The sequence below is a fragment of the Alligator mississippiensis genome, chromosome 2 (genome assembly GCF_030867095.1).
Source record: "Alligator mississippiensis isolate rAllMis1 chromosome 2, rAllMis1, whole genome shotgun sequence".
Lineage (NCBI taxonomy): Eukaryota > Metazoa > Chordata > Crocodylia > Alligatoridae > Alligator > Alligator mississippiensis.
The window spans coordinates 156,798,022-156,813,776 of record NC_081825.1 but is presented as its reverse complement, the minus strand read 5'-3'; the positions used below and the strand labels follow the sequence as shown (position 1 = coordinate 156,813,776).

Below are 15,755 nucleotides of genomic sequence, written 5' to 3'. Positions count from 1 at the left end.
AGTGCATTGTGAGTGCTACTGAATACAACTAACGAATTAAACTGCATTAATAATTTCACATATATTATCCTGATTATAACTCAGATATCTAATCGAATAAGAAATGATGGCCTCTTTCCTCATCTTTAACTGCATCATAAAACTACACCAACATATGTCAACTACACCACAACTCAAAGTACCTTTGTAATTACAAAAAGAAAAGCAGAAGCACTGTTTTCAGTACCATATTAATCCCCCCACCCATATCTTCTATTTCCTTAAGTTCCACCCTTTCCTGATTTATTATGGTCTCTCCACCACCATACATCCTTTTCTGTACAGTGCAAGGATACCTTGACAGATATTAAAAAAACAAAACAAAACAGGGAACTGCTATCTGTGAAATGCCCTCTTCTGTGCAAGCCACATCCCCTCTTATTCAGTTGTATGGATGGGTAAGTCCAGCAGTGTATTTGAAAGTCAAACATTTTGGCAGTGTTAATACATAACAAAAAGCAAAAATAAAAACAAGTAGAAAAACAACACAGAAGAAAGTTGCTTATAATAAATCTCAGCTTTTCCTACCTATTTTAAACATCACATTGTTTTAAAACATTCTTTAACCTGAGCTAACATCATACCTTAGCATCTCCCCCATTACTTCAGCCTTTTGGGGAAAATAATCCCTAAAAAAATCCCATAAAAAAAACAACAGTCTTTTTATAAAGCAGCTCATTTTACTGCCTTAATTACTCCTGAGGAATGCCTCCTACAAGCAGCTAGTATCTGTAGTTATTATGAATCAAACCAATCTTTAAAACAAAAAAGCACACATACAGATGCACTCCACCCTTCCAACTTTATTTTTAAAAAAATCAAAACAATTCTGTTACTGAACAACCAAAGCTGTGATGTATTCATAGCCAAGGGACAGAGGAGAGAGTTGCCTAATACTTCTTTCTTATGGGATCTAGAAAGGATTGGAAAGAGCTGAAAAATACGGGACTATGAACTGGCATGACCTCAAGGCAGGATATCAGTCCCCCTCACGTAGTGAAAAGATACTGGGACTGGAATGAGAGGATTGTTTCTTTGATCTGCAGCAGTCTAATCCTGAGATAAATGACACATCCTTCAGTTGTCATGTAGCAGACTCCAATGAGTCAGATCCTGTATTGGGCTAAAAGGACTAACTCATTTAATATTAGCTCACTTGAAAGAATAATCCCAAATCTTTTAAGTAATCATATTCATATCTAAAAAGCATCAAGCCTAGACAGGCCTGTTGTCTGAATGAGACCTGACTATCACTCACACCATCTTTCCTTTAGTCTCGCCAGCTATTTGTGAGGAAGCAGAGGACATCAAACCATTTCTCTCCAGAACTGCCTGTAGGAAATTCAGTCAAGAGGACTTCAAAAAATAATTCATTGGGCTTCCTGACTGTGTTCTTGAGTGGCAAGAGATGAAGTGCTATAAGTGCTATAACTATAATTGAAAGGAAAAATGGCAGGTGGACTAATTGTAAAGACAATGGAAATCTGGGCTTCTTGTGACTGGCTGACATGGAATCATAGAATCATAAAATCATAGAAAATTAGCATGGAAGGGACCTCAGGATGTCATCTAGTCCAACCCTCTGCTCAAAGCAGGACCATCCCCACCAAGGCTTTGTTTAGCCGGGTCTTAAAAACCTCCAAGGATGGAGACTCCACCACCCCTCTGGGTAACTTCTTCCAGCGATTTACTATCCTCTGAGCGAGATAGTTTTTCTTTACATCTAACCTAAACTTTCCATGCTGCAACTTGAGACCATTGCTCCTTGTTGTCAGATAACTGAAGGCTGCTATTAAATCCCACCTCAGTCTTCTCTTTCCAGGCTAAATAAGCCCAGTTCCTTCAACCTCTCCTCTTAAGTCATGTGCCAGATTCCCCTAACCATTTTCAGTCCCTCCACTGGACTCTCTCCAACTTGTCTACATCCTTTCTGTAGTAAGGGGCCCAAAATGGTACTCCAGATGTGGCCTTACCACTGCTGAATACAATGGAAAATTCACTTCCCTCAATCTGCTGGCAGGACTCCTGTTAATGCAGCCCAGTATGCCTTTAGCCTTCTTTGCAACAAGGGCACCTTGTTGGTTCATATTCAGCTTATTGTCCACTGTAATCCACAGGTCCTTTTCTGCAGAGATGCTGTTGAGCCAGTCAGTCCCCAAACTGCACATAATGACCTTATTTCCTACACATGCTTTTAACATCTCGTTTGAGGGTTTCCTCAGATAAGATGCATATACACTATAGGTGAGGACTGTGATTTCCATTTGATTTCCAGGCTGCCCTTCTTTCCAGGAATAGAAGCAGAAGGTTCTCCTTGTCATAGGTACCTGAGGGCCAGTGCAAACCCAAGGCTATCTCCTGCCGTCTTCCTGGTACAGTAAATTAATGAGATCATCTGGGTAACAGAATTTACCTAAAGCTCAAGGAGAACAGAGAGAACTAAGAGAAATGACAGTCTGGACAGCTGTAAAATGTATAATGCCTGTAAAAGAGTTCCTTCTGTTTTTACAGACTGTCCTTTCAATAGGAAAAGGATAATCATTTTGATAATTTTACATAATTCTTGGAAAATGGTGCATATTCTGTTAAGGTCTCAAGCTTGCTTTCCAGGGAAACAAAATGTTTTCTCCTTCAATTTAAAATAAATCTATAATCCAAATACTCAAAATCAGTGGCTCCCAACCTTGGGTTGCAACCCAAATCAGGGTCATGGGGGGTATGCCCTTCCCGCCTGGTGGCTCTTACCGCCCCTGTCTCCCTGTAATCCTGGCCTGGTCTGTGCTCTGCTGGCACAGCTGGGCATGACTGAGTCATGGGGGCAGGGGTCACGACCTGGATTTAGGGTCGCAGCAAAAAAGGGTTGGGAGCCACCGTTCAAAATGGTATGCATTAGCTAGGACAAATAAATATATAGTTTTATAGCCTCTGATGGCATTGACTTTAACCAGTTTCTTACCATCTGCCTTAAATATTAACTTCTAAATCACACATGGCTCAAATCCCATATCAACAACAATGTTTTATCTCCTGTCATTTCTTCATAACCTACCTTAAATACTCATTTAAAAGACAAAAATGTAAAAAAGGGTGACACATTGTAATAGAGCATGGGGTTAACAGCCTTCTCAGTGTAGTTCTTCCTCACTGAAGAAAGCTTTACTTACATATCTGTTGGTATAATGAACACAGCTATTGTAAGCCACCCATAACAGGTTGGCAGTGTTTGCCTGAAGCAGCATATCCAGACACTGGTCAAGCTGAGATAGTCATCTCTTTAAAATTCTGTTTGTGTTAGCAATCATGAATCCACTAATATAGGCTGGCCACTCAAGTTTTGTATATCCTATCTAATTCTATTTGGATATTCTATCTAACTCTAATCACAAGAAGTCTAGCAGACATGATGGTTATGAAGCTAGTAAACATCAGTGCTTTCTCAGTATAGCTCTTTAATTGTTACTCTTCCCATTATCAGCAGCCAAAGGAAAGGGGGAAGCTGGGGACTTAATGATCACTGAATCATTGAAACAAGCAACTTGTTTCATTTAGACAAAGAGGTGGAAAAGTTTTTGAAGAAGAAGCCATAGAGTATGAGCTGAGTAGTCTGAGGGGTGGAACCCTAGAAACATCCAAGCCTGGGAAGGGGGAAGGCAAGAAGTTCAGTTTAAATCTCCTCAGCATTACTCTTTAGTATTAACAAAACAGACCATGAAAAGCAGAAACCAGAGTTAAAAGTCTATCCTACACAGGATGGACTAACAGTGGGTTGCAAAAAGCCTTTCTCTGTTCATAGTAGAGTTGTCTGGGGAGTAGTACACACATACATTTAAGGCTACCAAGACATTATCTTACAGTTATGGCCATTAACTGCACATAGGCAACCACATTTACAGGTTATCAGCCAGAAAGCAATGAGATTAAAAATTATTAATTTTGTTGTTTTTTTTAAAAAGAAAATAACTTTTACCTTTGCAGAGTCATAGTCAAATTTCCTGTGCAGGCCTTAATCTTGTTTTGTGCTTCCAGATGAGTCATCCCATCTGCACTTATGCCATCAATGGTGAGAACCACATCACCTATTCCCACGTTTGCTCGAGCTGCCTTGCCACCATCACTTAACTGCAACAAAATAAAAGCAATGAGTTAGTAACATTTTTCTTTGGGTTACTTTAGTGCTCTTTGAATACAGCAACACAGATTATTGGCACAATTTTGTGCTTATCTGTGTACTCAGTATAGAGTATACATGCACATATCTCTTACATGGATTATTCTGTCCCTCTGTGATATGTTACTGTATAATTATAGTCTGTCTTTCTGGTCAAAGAGTTAATAATAAAAGACCTTGTAATTATATTTGTCATGGCCTTTACTTCATCTCTAGATACCTACGTTACAAAGAAAATTAATGAGGGTTTAAAATGTGCTCATTCTTAAAAACAGAATCCAACTTCTGTTTCAGAATCTAAAAGACCTGCTCATCTACCATTAAAGAAGTGGGAATATAAGCACAAGAGAGAGGTGGATCACTTCCTTTTGAATTGCAGCTTCTCATCTCTTAAGGTCCAATTCTCCCTCTTTTCTCAGGAGCAGATGAAAAGTTGTATGAAACAACCTTTCTAGTTTAGTTTTAAAATATAAACCATCTTTTTAACCAATATAATTTTATAATAATTGTGCAGGAATGTCCAGGGCTTGAATATGAATATAGAGTATTTCATCAATAGAGGAACTTTCCCATCCCACTGCCTACTACCATAGTCCAAAATTCAACCTGATAGAATTCCTTTATGTCTGAAATGCATCTCCCCTACCTCACCCCCTCCTTTAAAAAAAAAAAAAGTTTGTTTCTAGTAACCACAGCACATATTCTAGCCAGGATAAGAGAGACTTCTTTAAAAGCTTGCCTCTGATCAAACCCACTATGAAAGTTCAACTTAGTTCCCCTTCAGCTCATTTGGATGCAAGAGCTAAGCAAGAGTCTGTGTTAGACTAGGTTTTATTAACCCCTTACAGAACAATAATTTCATCTTTTCATTTCATGCCACTAAATTACAATCGCCTTCATCCTCTCAAACTGAACTAAAATTAAACAAGCACATTGCAAGATTTACAAATTAATTTACATCAGTGGCTCACAATATGTGGATCATTTTATACCTGCCTACAGTCTCCTGAACAGACATGGTACAAATTGCATTCTTTACTTCCAGATGATAAAATATTACAACAAATAAACAAACAAACAGCCAAAGATCCCCCCCCACCCCAAAAGCCAAAATAACTACCACAACCAGCTACACACATTCTTCTGGCATATTGACATAGACAGTTTTCTTAGTACATAAACAAGATTCAATCTTCAAAAAAGAAATGGCATTGCTGTCAGTTCTGTGATTTAGTTTCTTTTTCAGGGAGCTGTTGCTAACTGTACAGAATTTATCCAGTGGGAAATCATTGGGCAAAGCCCTAAAGTCTGCACCTTCTTGGATAGAAGGGCAAACGTATTAAATATTTTCCTTATAAGTACATTTATATGTCATAGAAATACAGAGAAAAGATCTGATTATAAATGGGAGGAATGTGAGCTACATATTAGTAAGTGGGAAGGCAAGGCAGCTGAGCACTAGTAAGAAATAGTCGGTGATTAATTAAACTCTGTACACTTCCCACTTATTGACCAGGGATAATTATTATACATCATGAAAGACACTGGGGGGAGGGTGTTTCAATCTCTGGTGACAAGTATTTTTTTTCTGCTAAGCAATGCATGCTTGGCCCTAGGGGCAGGGCCACACACAGTGTTGTACTTTCACCTTTTTTGTTTTAATTATTTTTATAATAAAGGAATTTTTTTTTTTTGGTCTCTTTCCCCACCACACCCCCCCTTCCCCCAAACTGCCCTCAGCTGCAGCCACTCTTTGCAATCAACCTATTTAGCATGCTGGACTTCTTCAAGATTGAACATTTTCTCTATTCTTCATTGAGTGAGTGAAGGGAGCATAAGCCACCTGGAAAATTTCCTACTGAGGATGGCAACCTTGAAAAGCCATGGAAATCAGTTTGCAAGCACTGGCTCCAACAGTGCCCCCCAACCTTCTGCTTATTGGTGTATGTGTCTTGTTTGAGTTTGAAGACTTCACCTTGGAACAAAATATGAAACAATGTGTGTTGCTCTGGGACATCAAGGGAAAGCTCTGCAGGGTGGAAGACAGTCACTAGTTGTAAATGTATAACTCCATGAACTATGTTGGAGTTTCAAATGAGAGGAGTTTCAATCTCTGGTAATATGCTTATTTTATTACTAACAAATGCTTTATGTGCAGCTCCTGGGAGCGGAGCCACAAACACTTCTGCACTTTCATTTTTCTATTTTTAAATTTTTATAATAAAGGCTTTAAAAAGTCTCTCTCTCTTACACACACAATTACACAACATTTCAGAGATGTAAAACATTAGAACAAGGAAAATAGAAGCAGTTAACTCTGGAAGTGAGTCAAGACTGACCATTTTCAGGATATTTAGAACTAGAACTATTACAATATTTAACAGCATTATAAAATGGGCAATGAAAAGCAGCTATTTAAAAAAACCATACATAAAGGACTTTTTCCAAGTACATTTTGGAATTATTAAATGCAGATGAATTGGTATTTGTGTAGCACAACATTTTTCATAAGCTATCAGAAAAAGAGCCACAATTCATCGAGCAGTTCCTTCACAGATCTAACCTATGCTCAGACTCTTGCATAACATGCACACTATAATATGAAAAGTCAAGATACTGTAAAACATTGACTAAAGGTATGACTAATAAGGTTGTTGTATATGAATGGATCCTCAAACCTTAAAAAAGATGTAAAATGGTCTTGTCTGTTGCACACTAACATTTTTCAGTGAATTAATGACATATAAAAATAAAGATTAAAAAGACTGATTCTTTTTGCAATGCAGTTGTTCTGATAAATTAAATCCAGTGTCCATAGAACATATACAAGTGGAAATTAAGCTAAAAAAGGCAAAGAAAAAAAGTGTACACAACAAGACAGTGAAAGAATGAAAACAGTTAACAGTTCCACTAGCCAAAAGACGTGTATATGGGAAATATGTTTTTGCTTTGTTTTAAAATAAATGAACCAGAACTTTTTCACCATTAGAAACTCACTCAGCCTTGAAGAATTCACTCTCTGTTCTACCAAAGGCAGAAAAAGATTGCAGAGCTGCAAGAATAGCTTCAGAGAGCTTTGTCCAAAATTGTTAAGGACATGGTTCATAAAGAATAAAGACTGGTCTCACAAGTTTAGACACTTTCAAAAACCCTTTAATGCATCCAACTAGCTAATATTGTCTATGTAGTTTTCATGTCCAATTTGAGGACCAAAAGGAGCTAATTTTTGGAGACTGGAGACCTGGCATTTTCTGGAAATCAGATATTTTAAGTCAGGTGTTGGCTATTTTTGAAAATCCTGGCCTTCTGTAATAGGCATCTGCTCATCGTGTGCAATAAAAGTACTTAAACTGAAAAAGAAGAGAGACACTACATAAAGATGCTGATGGAAGCGGAATGGTTTCATCGGCTAATGTACAAAAATAAATTATAATAAATAATTAATGCTGATGTAACAGTAGGACTAATAACTTCAAAAAGTGAGATGGCAAGTTTCCATCTTATGTATACTGACTCCCTCTGTACAGGTATGGAAGAAAACATAAGGAATTGAAATGACAAGTCAGACTAGCCACAAACCTAACTTCCAAAACACAACAATCTCTGAACCCTTAAGATTAGTCTCAGTACAACATTTACAAAGCAAACTATTTTTCTACCAATTTGACTTTACAGTTATAAAACCTAGATTTCTTTTCCTTTTGTACGTCACGCTTCATAAAAAAACATATACCATCCATAAACTGCAGAAAGAATCCAATAAAAAGTTTTCCACTACATAGATTTAGAGTTCCGTGTGAACTCTGGAAAGCTCTTTTCATCTAGCAGACCTGCAGAGAGATTTCATAATCTATCACCTGCTGAGGCCAATCACTGCTGATGTTAGTCCTCATCAACCAGCCTTTCTTTGGCCCTGCAATAGCAAATGACTTCATAGCTTACAGTCTCAATTTAGTCTTTGCCATTCAGAAGTACTCAGACTACTTCTCAATACACACTAAATCATCCAAATATCTGACTGTATTACAGACTGAATTATTAAAGTTAAAAGTTTTGGAAAGTCTTTAAATATCCTTACACAAAACCCAAACGTGTGTGCTTTATTCAGCTTTATGTAGTTTACACAGCATCTACTTTTTGAAAATGAAATAGAGAAGAAAATAGAAATAGAAAATAAAGTAGAAATAGAAATTTCTACAGAAATATAATCTTTTCCTGTACGTTTTAATTAGAAGCTTTAAAAGGATGTCTGCCTAGGTCCTAAGACCAACACGGCTACAACCCACACCCCTTTCCTAGAAGACTCTTTCCAGAGAAAATATCTATCTATCTATGGGGCAAATGGATTATTTTCCTATACTTTTCTGGTAATAATTGATTTCATATTTGCATCAACCTGATCAAAAAACAGGCCAATGTTTGTTCTTTCAAGCCGATGGTCAGGTAGCACGCATACAATAAGCATTTCAATCTTTAATACATTTACTATCAGGCAGTTACTGAAAAAACAAGAAATAGCATTAGATAATAGAGATGGAAAATACCTGTTATCTTTTCCCTGCTGACTGCTAATGTGGAATTGTTCCCAGTGCTATATATTTGAATGCTTTATCCAGTCTGTTTTCAAATGACTTGCAATGAAGCACCCACCGCCTTCCCTAGGGAAGCATTATACCACCTAAATTAAGCATACTGGGTGCATCTACATGTGAAATTAATGTGATACAATAAATCCCAGAACAGTTTGAGCTGGAGTCAGCTGCTCCCAGGCATCGCATCTATACATGTGCACCTAGGACAGCAGCAATTTGAACCAGAGCAGAACAGCCCCAGGCTGGAAGCAGGCTTGGAGGGTTAGCCCCGGGCTCCAGAATCCAAGATAAACATATGCGAAAAGGTGAATGGTGGTTGGTGAAAAGGCCTCCAGAAGCTTCCAGGTTTTGGTCGAAGTTTGTCCAGTGACTGAAGAAGTGGAGTCAAGGTCTTAGACATGCACTCATAGCAAAAAGACATGTAAGTAAGTGAAATGCATAGGCAATTCCATGCTAATGAAACAAAAAGTAAGCAGAGGCGGAGCTTGAGATAGGAGGGAATAAGGGTGGAACAAAGAAGGGACAAAGGTGGAATAAATGCTAATGAACCTGAACCAAGGTGTATAAAAGTGGAAGGAACTAATGTTTGGGGCAGCTCTCCGAACATTATTGTTAGAGCTGGCCCGAAGTTGTCTCCATTTTGAATAAAGCTGTTGTGAGCGATGTGTGCTGGTGCTTGCTCTCTGAGCAATAGCATCATCACTTCCCTAGTGGTTGGGTGCTGCATGGAGTTGGGGTCTAACAAGCTCTTCAAAGTTAATCAGCTCTAACTAAATGTAAAAAAGAGTTAGTGGATCCTATACAACCTGGAGACAGAAAGTATAATTCATGGATGATACCTTCTTATGCCATTTTAAAAATTGCTTTCCTGGTACCCTTTTCTCTTAGCATCTCACAACATATACACCAAGACAGTGGTTTTCAAACTGCCCAGTTACAGAACCCTTTCATACAATTTATTCAGCCATAGAACCCCTACCCCTGGCTCCACAGGTCATGTGAACTAATGTAGAGCCAAGCCACCTGGCCCAGTAATGGCGGCACACTGTCTCCTGGCCTACCCCTTCATAACTCCCCAATCTCTCTGCAGAACTCCTGATGAGCAGGACACTGTTTGAAAGCTGCTGTGCTAAGAATTCTTTACTAGTGGGTGACTTATAAAATCACCCCTGAATTTATCGTAGTGACTGGTAAATACAAAAGTTCTCTGGTTCGTATCATTTAATTAAAATGTCACGATTTAGAATGCACCCACCGAATCACCAAATACCATTTGCAAGGTTACGTAGGCTTACTATATAACCTTGGAAATTCTTATTCAAACGCTTATATGGATTTTACTTCATTTATGAACTCTAATGAAGCAGCCTAAATTAACATGGCTGCAGGAAAATTAACAGTACCATACATTAAAATGACAGTAAATATGTGTTGCCAAGGATCCTGGCACATTCATTAAGGCCACCACGGGTGTGATCTTGGGATCAAGGATCAGGTCCCAATTGTGCCCTTTCTACTTGTCAGTGCAGGCAGAGCCTGAGATCAGCTAATTGTCAGCTTCAGCCGTGGGAAGTTTAAATCCCATAAGCAGCAGCTCTGTTAGGGCTGCTGGGTGCAGGGGGTGGGGGAGGAGGGAAGGATTAAAATAAGAGGCTTCTGGCAGGGAGACCTAAACGGCTTTCCTTGCCAGGGACTGTTAAGCCATGGGTATGCGATTTAAAGTTACTAGTGGGGGAAGTCCTTCAGATCCCCTTGTGCCATGAATTTAATCAAGGATGATGTTGCCTGACATGGGGAAGTTTGGATGCATGAGTTTAAACTCCTTAGAGTGGGAAACCATTCGTTAAAGTGGAGAACTGGGGCTGCCCTAGAAGCCAGTGCTAAAATTCAATTGATTGTTGGGCATCTGCTCCCAACAGTCACGGTGTGTAGACATGTCACACATTCAATTTAAGGTTCTATACAAACCAGTCCAATAAATGTTTTATGTGGAACATTTTTATGGTTGTTTTGCCACTTTATGGAGTCTTAAAATCAGGTGCAAATTTAATCATGACAAAGATAACGCGTGTCAAGGGTCTGTGGAAAATACTTGTACTCTTTGGTGACTGGAAAGTGGGGCTAGACTAATAGAACATTTAACATCCAATGTCCCAATTTAAATTTCAAAGGACACAACAAACTCTCTCCAACATGCCAAAGAAACTCTAACCAACATCTGCTGCCACCACAAAGTCTACTTTGCACATTTATTTTGGATGCAGCACATTTTAGGGATATGAACCAATATTAATTTTTACAGCTGCACCACAACAGAAGACTCCATTAATATGACCTCTTACAAACAAATAACTTACTGCTGAAAACTAGCTTTATAGGGAAGATCACCCTTGCAAAGTTTTTTTTTTTATGATAATGTAAAACTCTCTTATGCAGGCAAGCAACTGGGAAACACATGAATGTGATTTTCCAAAATCCCTTACTGGAGGCTGACATACCATAGCATGGCATGTATCTAATGACATTTACAGTACCCACAGGTGTCACGTTTATTTTCTCTTTGGACTGCAAGCAACAGGATTCATGCAAACTCTTTATAAATAGATCTTACACTACTATATTGCTCTCATGCAAAATGTAAAATCTTAATGCCAAAAATAACAAATTTTGAATAAGAAAGTGCCTCACTTCCAGATAAATTTAGATGTGCTTTACCAAATTCACTGACCATATACACATCATACCACTCCTATGCACCAGTGAAATAAGCAACATCTGCTCTGAAACAAACATTAACAAAACAGCAGTGGTCAGGAAGTAAAGGACTGCACAAGACTGAAACTAAGGAAGGAAATATTAGGTAACAACCACCTTTTGCCTAAATTGTGATTTAGACATGGCACTAAGGACACTAAGTGTTTCATTCCTACAGGGTGACATAGGAGGTTTGGTGACCAGACATTGCACTGAAAAGCAACAGCATTTTTTGTAAAATGATCTAGTTCATTGTTTCTGAAAATTGAAAAGGGGACCTGATTCTGCTCCTTATTAAATCCAGGTTATAGGCTGTAAACAGATGTTGCAGTTTCACCAAAATAAAGTCTTTTGTCCCTGGATCCTACAGATGTCCACTCATTGTCACGTTTCAAGTACCTATAAAGCATGCCAGATGAAATGTGCTAATGCTCTTTTCCAGGGTATCACTCTGTGCATTTGTAAGAGTACTGTGCGCACTTTTGCTCATCTAACTTAACTGCAGTACACTCAAGGGTCAAGCCTGTCATGCTGTGTGCACTCCCATGTCAGTTGCTGGCAGAAGAGCAGCAATGCCATCAGCAATCCCACAATTTGAGGATGATCTCTACTGTGGCTCATCCATGGGTCTTGAGATGACTTAAGAGTCCAATCCTTGAGTCACGCATGCTTCCGCAAAAGTTGCAGGTCTTTCCACAGGGAGAAAAGGTCAAAGGATTTTCCAACTTTTTCTTCCTCCATTCTCTCTTCTCTGCTTTGAGAGCAAGATGTTTTACTTCAAAACATGCTGCTGCTTGGTTGAGGTTGTGGCACCATTAGTCAGTTGGCAGCTAACTCTTCCTAGCTCTTGATGTCAGCATCTGTTTTCCTGAGGTATGCCTTCAGTACATCCTTGTAGTATTTCCTCTGGCCACTACAAAATATTAGGCCATTACTAAGGTAGGAGCAGATTACTTGTTTTGGGAATCTAAAGTCGGGCAGCTACACACAATGTCCAGTCCAAAGAAGCTGGTGCTTGAGGATGACCAATTCCATGCCGGTAACACTTGCTTCAGCAAAGATGCTGGTGTTTGTGCAGCAATCTTCCCATTTGATGTGGAGGATTTTCTGAACGCATCTTTGGTGATACCTCCCGAGGCTCTTGAGAGGACAGCAGTAGGTCATTCACATTTCACATCCAGAGAGGAGAGTGGGGAGTAGGACTGTATTGAACCTGGATCTTTGTTTCTTTCTGGAGATCATGAAGAATAAAGACATGCTGAAACAATTTCCCAAAGGATGCACTTGCATACCAGATCCTGTGCTGCATCTCTTCAATGTTCACTCTTTGAAAAGTGGCTACCAAGGAAGGGTAAGTGCTCAACTCACTCCAGGGTCTTTCCCTTGATGGTAATTTGGGGAAGGAAATCATGGTCCAGAGCAGGCTGATAGAACACTTTAGTCTTCTTGATGTTGACAGAGGGGCCCAAAGTTTGGCAGGGTACTTTGAGAAGATCCAGCACAATCTGGAGGTTTTCCTCAATGTGCACAAGGATGTAGTATACTGAAGGTCAAGGATGTTTGTTTTGAGTACTTTGGTCTTCAACCCAAAGTGTCCCAGGTTGAAGAGCCCTCCAATGCACTCGGCATTCTATATCAATTTCAGAAGGAAGGCGGTCCTTAATGCGGACCAAGACTGTAAAAAAATGCAGACCAGAGTTGAGGCAATGACACATACTTGCTTGACGCTGGTTCAGATGATAGAAGGATCTGCCACATAGAACAGTCACAGTCATCTGGTTGTGGAGAAGTCTCAGGACCTCGATATACTGTTCAGAACATTCGCATCTGGCCAGTACTTTCCACAAGGCTACATGACTGATGGAATCAAAGGCCTTAGTGAAGTCAATGAAGGTCATATACAGGTCATGATGTTGTTCCCCAAATTTTTCTTGGCCCTCTTGGGCAGTAAAGTTTGTCAGTTGACCCATGGGATGGTCTGAAATCACATGGAGATTCTGTCAGGACTTCCTTGGCAAGAAGTTCAGAAGGATGCAGGCAAGGATTTTCCCTGCTGTCAAAGGGAGGGTGATAACTCGATAGCTCCTATGCACAGACTTAAATTCTTTCTTGAAGGCAATCATGATGTTTGGCATTCCTCAAATCCCCAAGGATCTCTTTCTTGTTCCAAATTTGTAGAATTCATGGACTCACTACCAGTTTCTCTCCACTAGTCTTGTAAATTTCAGCAAGTCTGTCATCCAGTCCAGTGGCTTTGTTGTTCTTGGTTTCCTTGATGGCATGCCAGGCTTCCTCTACGATAGCAAGGTCAGCAGGGATCCCCCTTTGCGGGATGGACTTGATGGTATCTGCTAAAGATGACTCAGTTCAGAAGTGCCTCAAAGTGCTCTTTCCATCTAGCTTGGATACATTAATTGTCTTTGAGGAGCATCAAGCCATCCTGCAATCACAGGAAAGTAGGACCATGGGAACTTGGGCTGTAAATAGCTTTTCTGGCCTGATCTTCCTTTAATTTTTGGCTTTAAGAAACTGATGTGTCTCCTCCTTCTGCTGAGATGAGGCATCATCTTGCCAATCAGAATGAGCCCTTCTCCTCCAGGCGACAAGGATGTGGATCTTGTCATTGCTCTCATCAAATCAGTCTTGGTGTTGATAGGTGATATAGCCAATGGATTCAGTACAGGCCATATGAATGCTGTTTAATCCCCTTCCAGAGTTCCTCAATGCTACCTTTATTTGTGGACAGGGCAGACAGCTTTTCATGGAGACACTGCTGGAGATCCTTACAGACCTTTGAGTTTTGACAATATTTGGTCCTTCATATTGCTTTTGGCTGTTTTTGGTGTTTTGGAGCAAGCCAGATGTTCATAAACTATCAGACAAGACATGATCTGTTCAGCAGTCATCAGTTCCTTGCATAGCCTGCATAACATGGACATTCATTTGATCATAGGCTCTAACAATAACATAGTTGTGGAGGTGCCAGTGCTTACAGCAAGGGTGCCTCCATGTGTTCTTTTATTTGTCTATCTGCCTGAAGATGGCGTTTATGATGACAAGACCATGCTCTGAACATTTTTTCAGAAGAAGGATGAAGGTGTCACTCTTGTGCCGCCATAAAAATGTTTAAGGAGGCACAAGTTGAAATCAAACAGATATCCTTGCCCCTTGTTGTGCTTCAAGTGCCAAAAATATCTGTGCAACAATATCTAGTCAGTTTGTTGTACCTTATTCCTCAAGGATGTCGGTTTGCTTATTATGTAATCCCCATAGCTTGGGGCTGCTTGTGCTCTTCAGCCACACTGGGTAGACAATTCCGGGGCACATATTTCATGTTGCAAACCAAGGAAACCCATAGTTCCTCTGCAGGAGAATTACTGGGGCACACATTTGCAAGCGCTGCATATAGCATCCCACTGTGTTCTTTTGCTGTGCAGCATGAAACTCATGCCTCAGGAATTCCCCCACAGGGGAGTCTGGGACCCCAGGTTGGAGTCAGGCACTTGGGGTTGTTGTCCCACAGGATCAAGCCCTGAAGTCCTGGCAGTGGCAGGAGCCGGATCCTGTGGGTCAGCTACTCAGGGAGAAGTCTGTACCTGCCAGTCAATCCCTCTGGTCATACCTGTTGGTACTGCAACAAAAACAATACTTGCTTGTAGTCCACAGGAATAGGAAGAAACCCCAAAACCCTAATTGTGCAAGCTCTCACATCTATACTTAAATTTATTTTATTAAAATTAATGGGGCTGCTATCAGCTCACAAGTATCTAAAAACTCCTTGATAGAATCAGGGTCAAAGATAGGTTTCACAAATGGAATGAAAACAGCCACTTGGTATACCATACTACTCTTGAATTTACTGTTTTTCAGACTTGTAACAAAATATTTAAAGACAATACTTATAAATGGTGATCAGTTTAGCAGAACAGGGGCAATCTCAAAGTACACTGGTCTTTTTAGTGTGTTGCCTCTTAGCTTTCCTGGCAACTGCCTCACTCAAATTAAACCTTAATGAAGAGGTTCAAATCTGAAGAAGAATGAGAAGCAGCAGCCGTGCTGGCTTGCCCTACGGTGAGTTATGGGACAATAGGCTTTTGCTCAGTATGTTGGTCCTGGGAGTTCTTCTGGACCAGTCCCATCCCCTGCTAGGAAGGCCCAATAGATGGACTGGATGCATGTTCAGGCAGCCTTGCTTTTGTTAT

The 15,755-nt window shown here is 39.9% G+C and overlaps 1 protein-coding gene across 11 annotated transcripts in view; it reads right to left on the bottom strand.

Annotated features, from left to right (window-relative positions):
• The window catches only part of PDLIM5 (PDZ and LIM domain 5), a 191,346-nt gene that overhangs the window by 127,984 nt on the left and 47,607 nt on the right, over positions 1–15,755 (bottom strand). For all 11 annotated transcript variants that reach the window (XM_019488079.2, XM_019488082.2, XM_006272865.4 and 8 more), the window contains exon 3: positions 4,007–4,158. In XM_019488079.2, the coding sequence (XP_019343624.1) occupies positions 4,007–4,158 (152 nt within the window). The remainder of the gene's footprint in view (positions 1–4,006; positions 4,159–15,755) is intronic.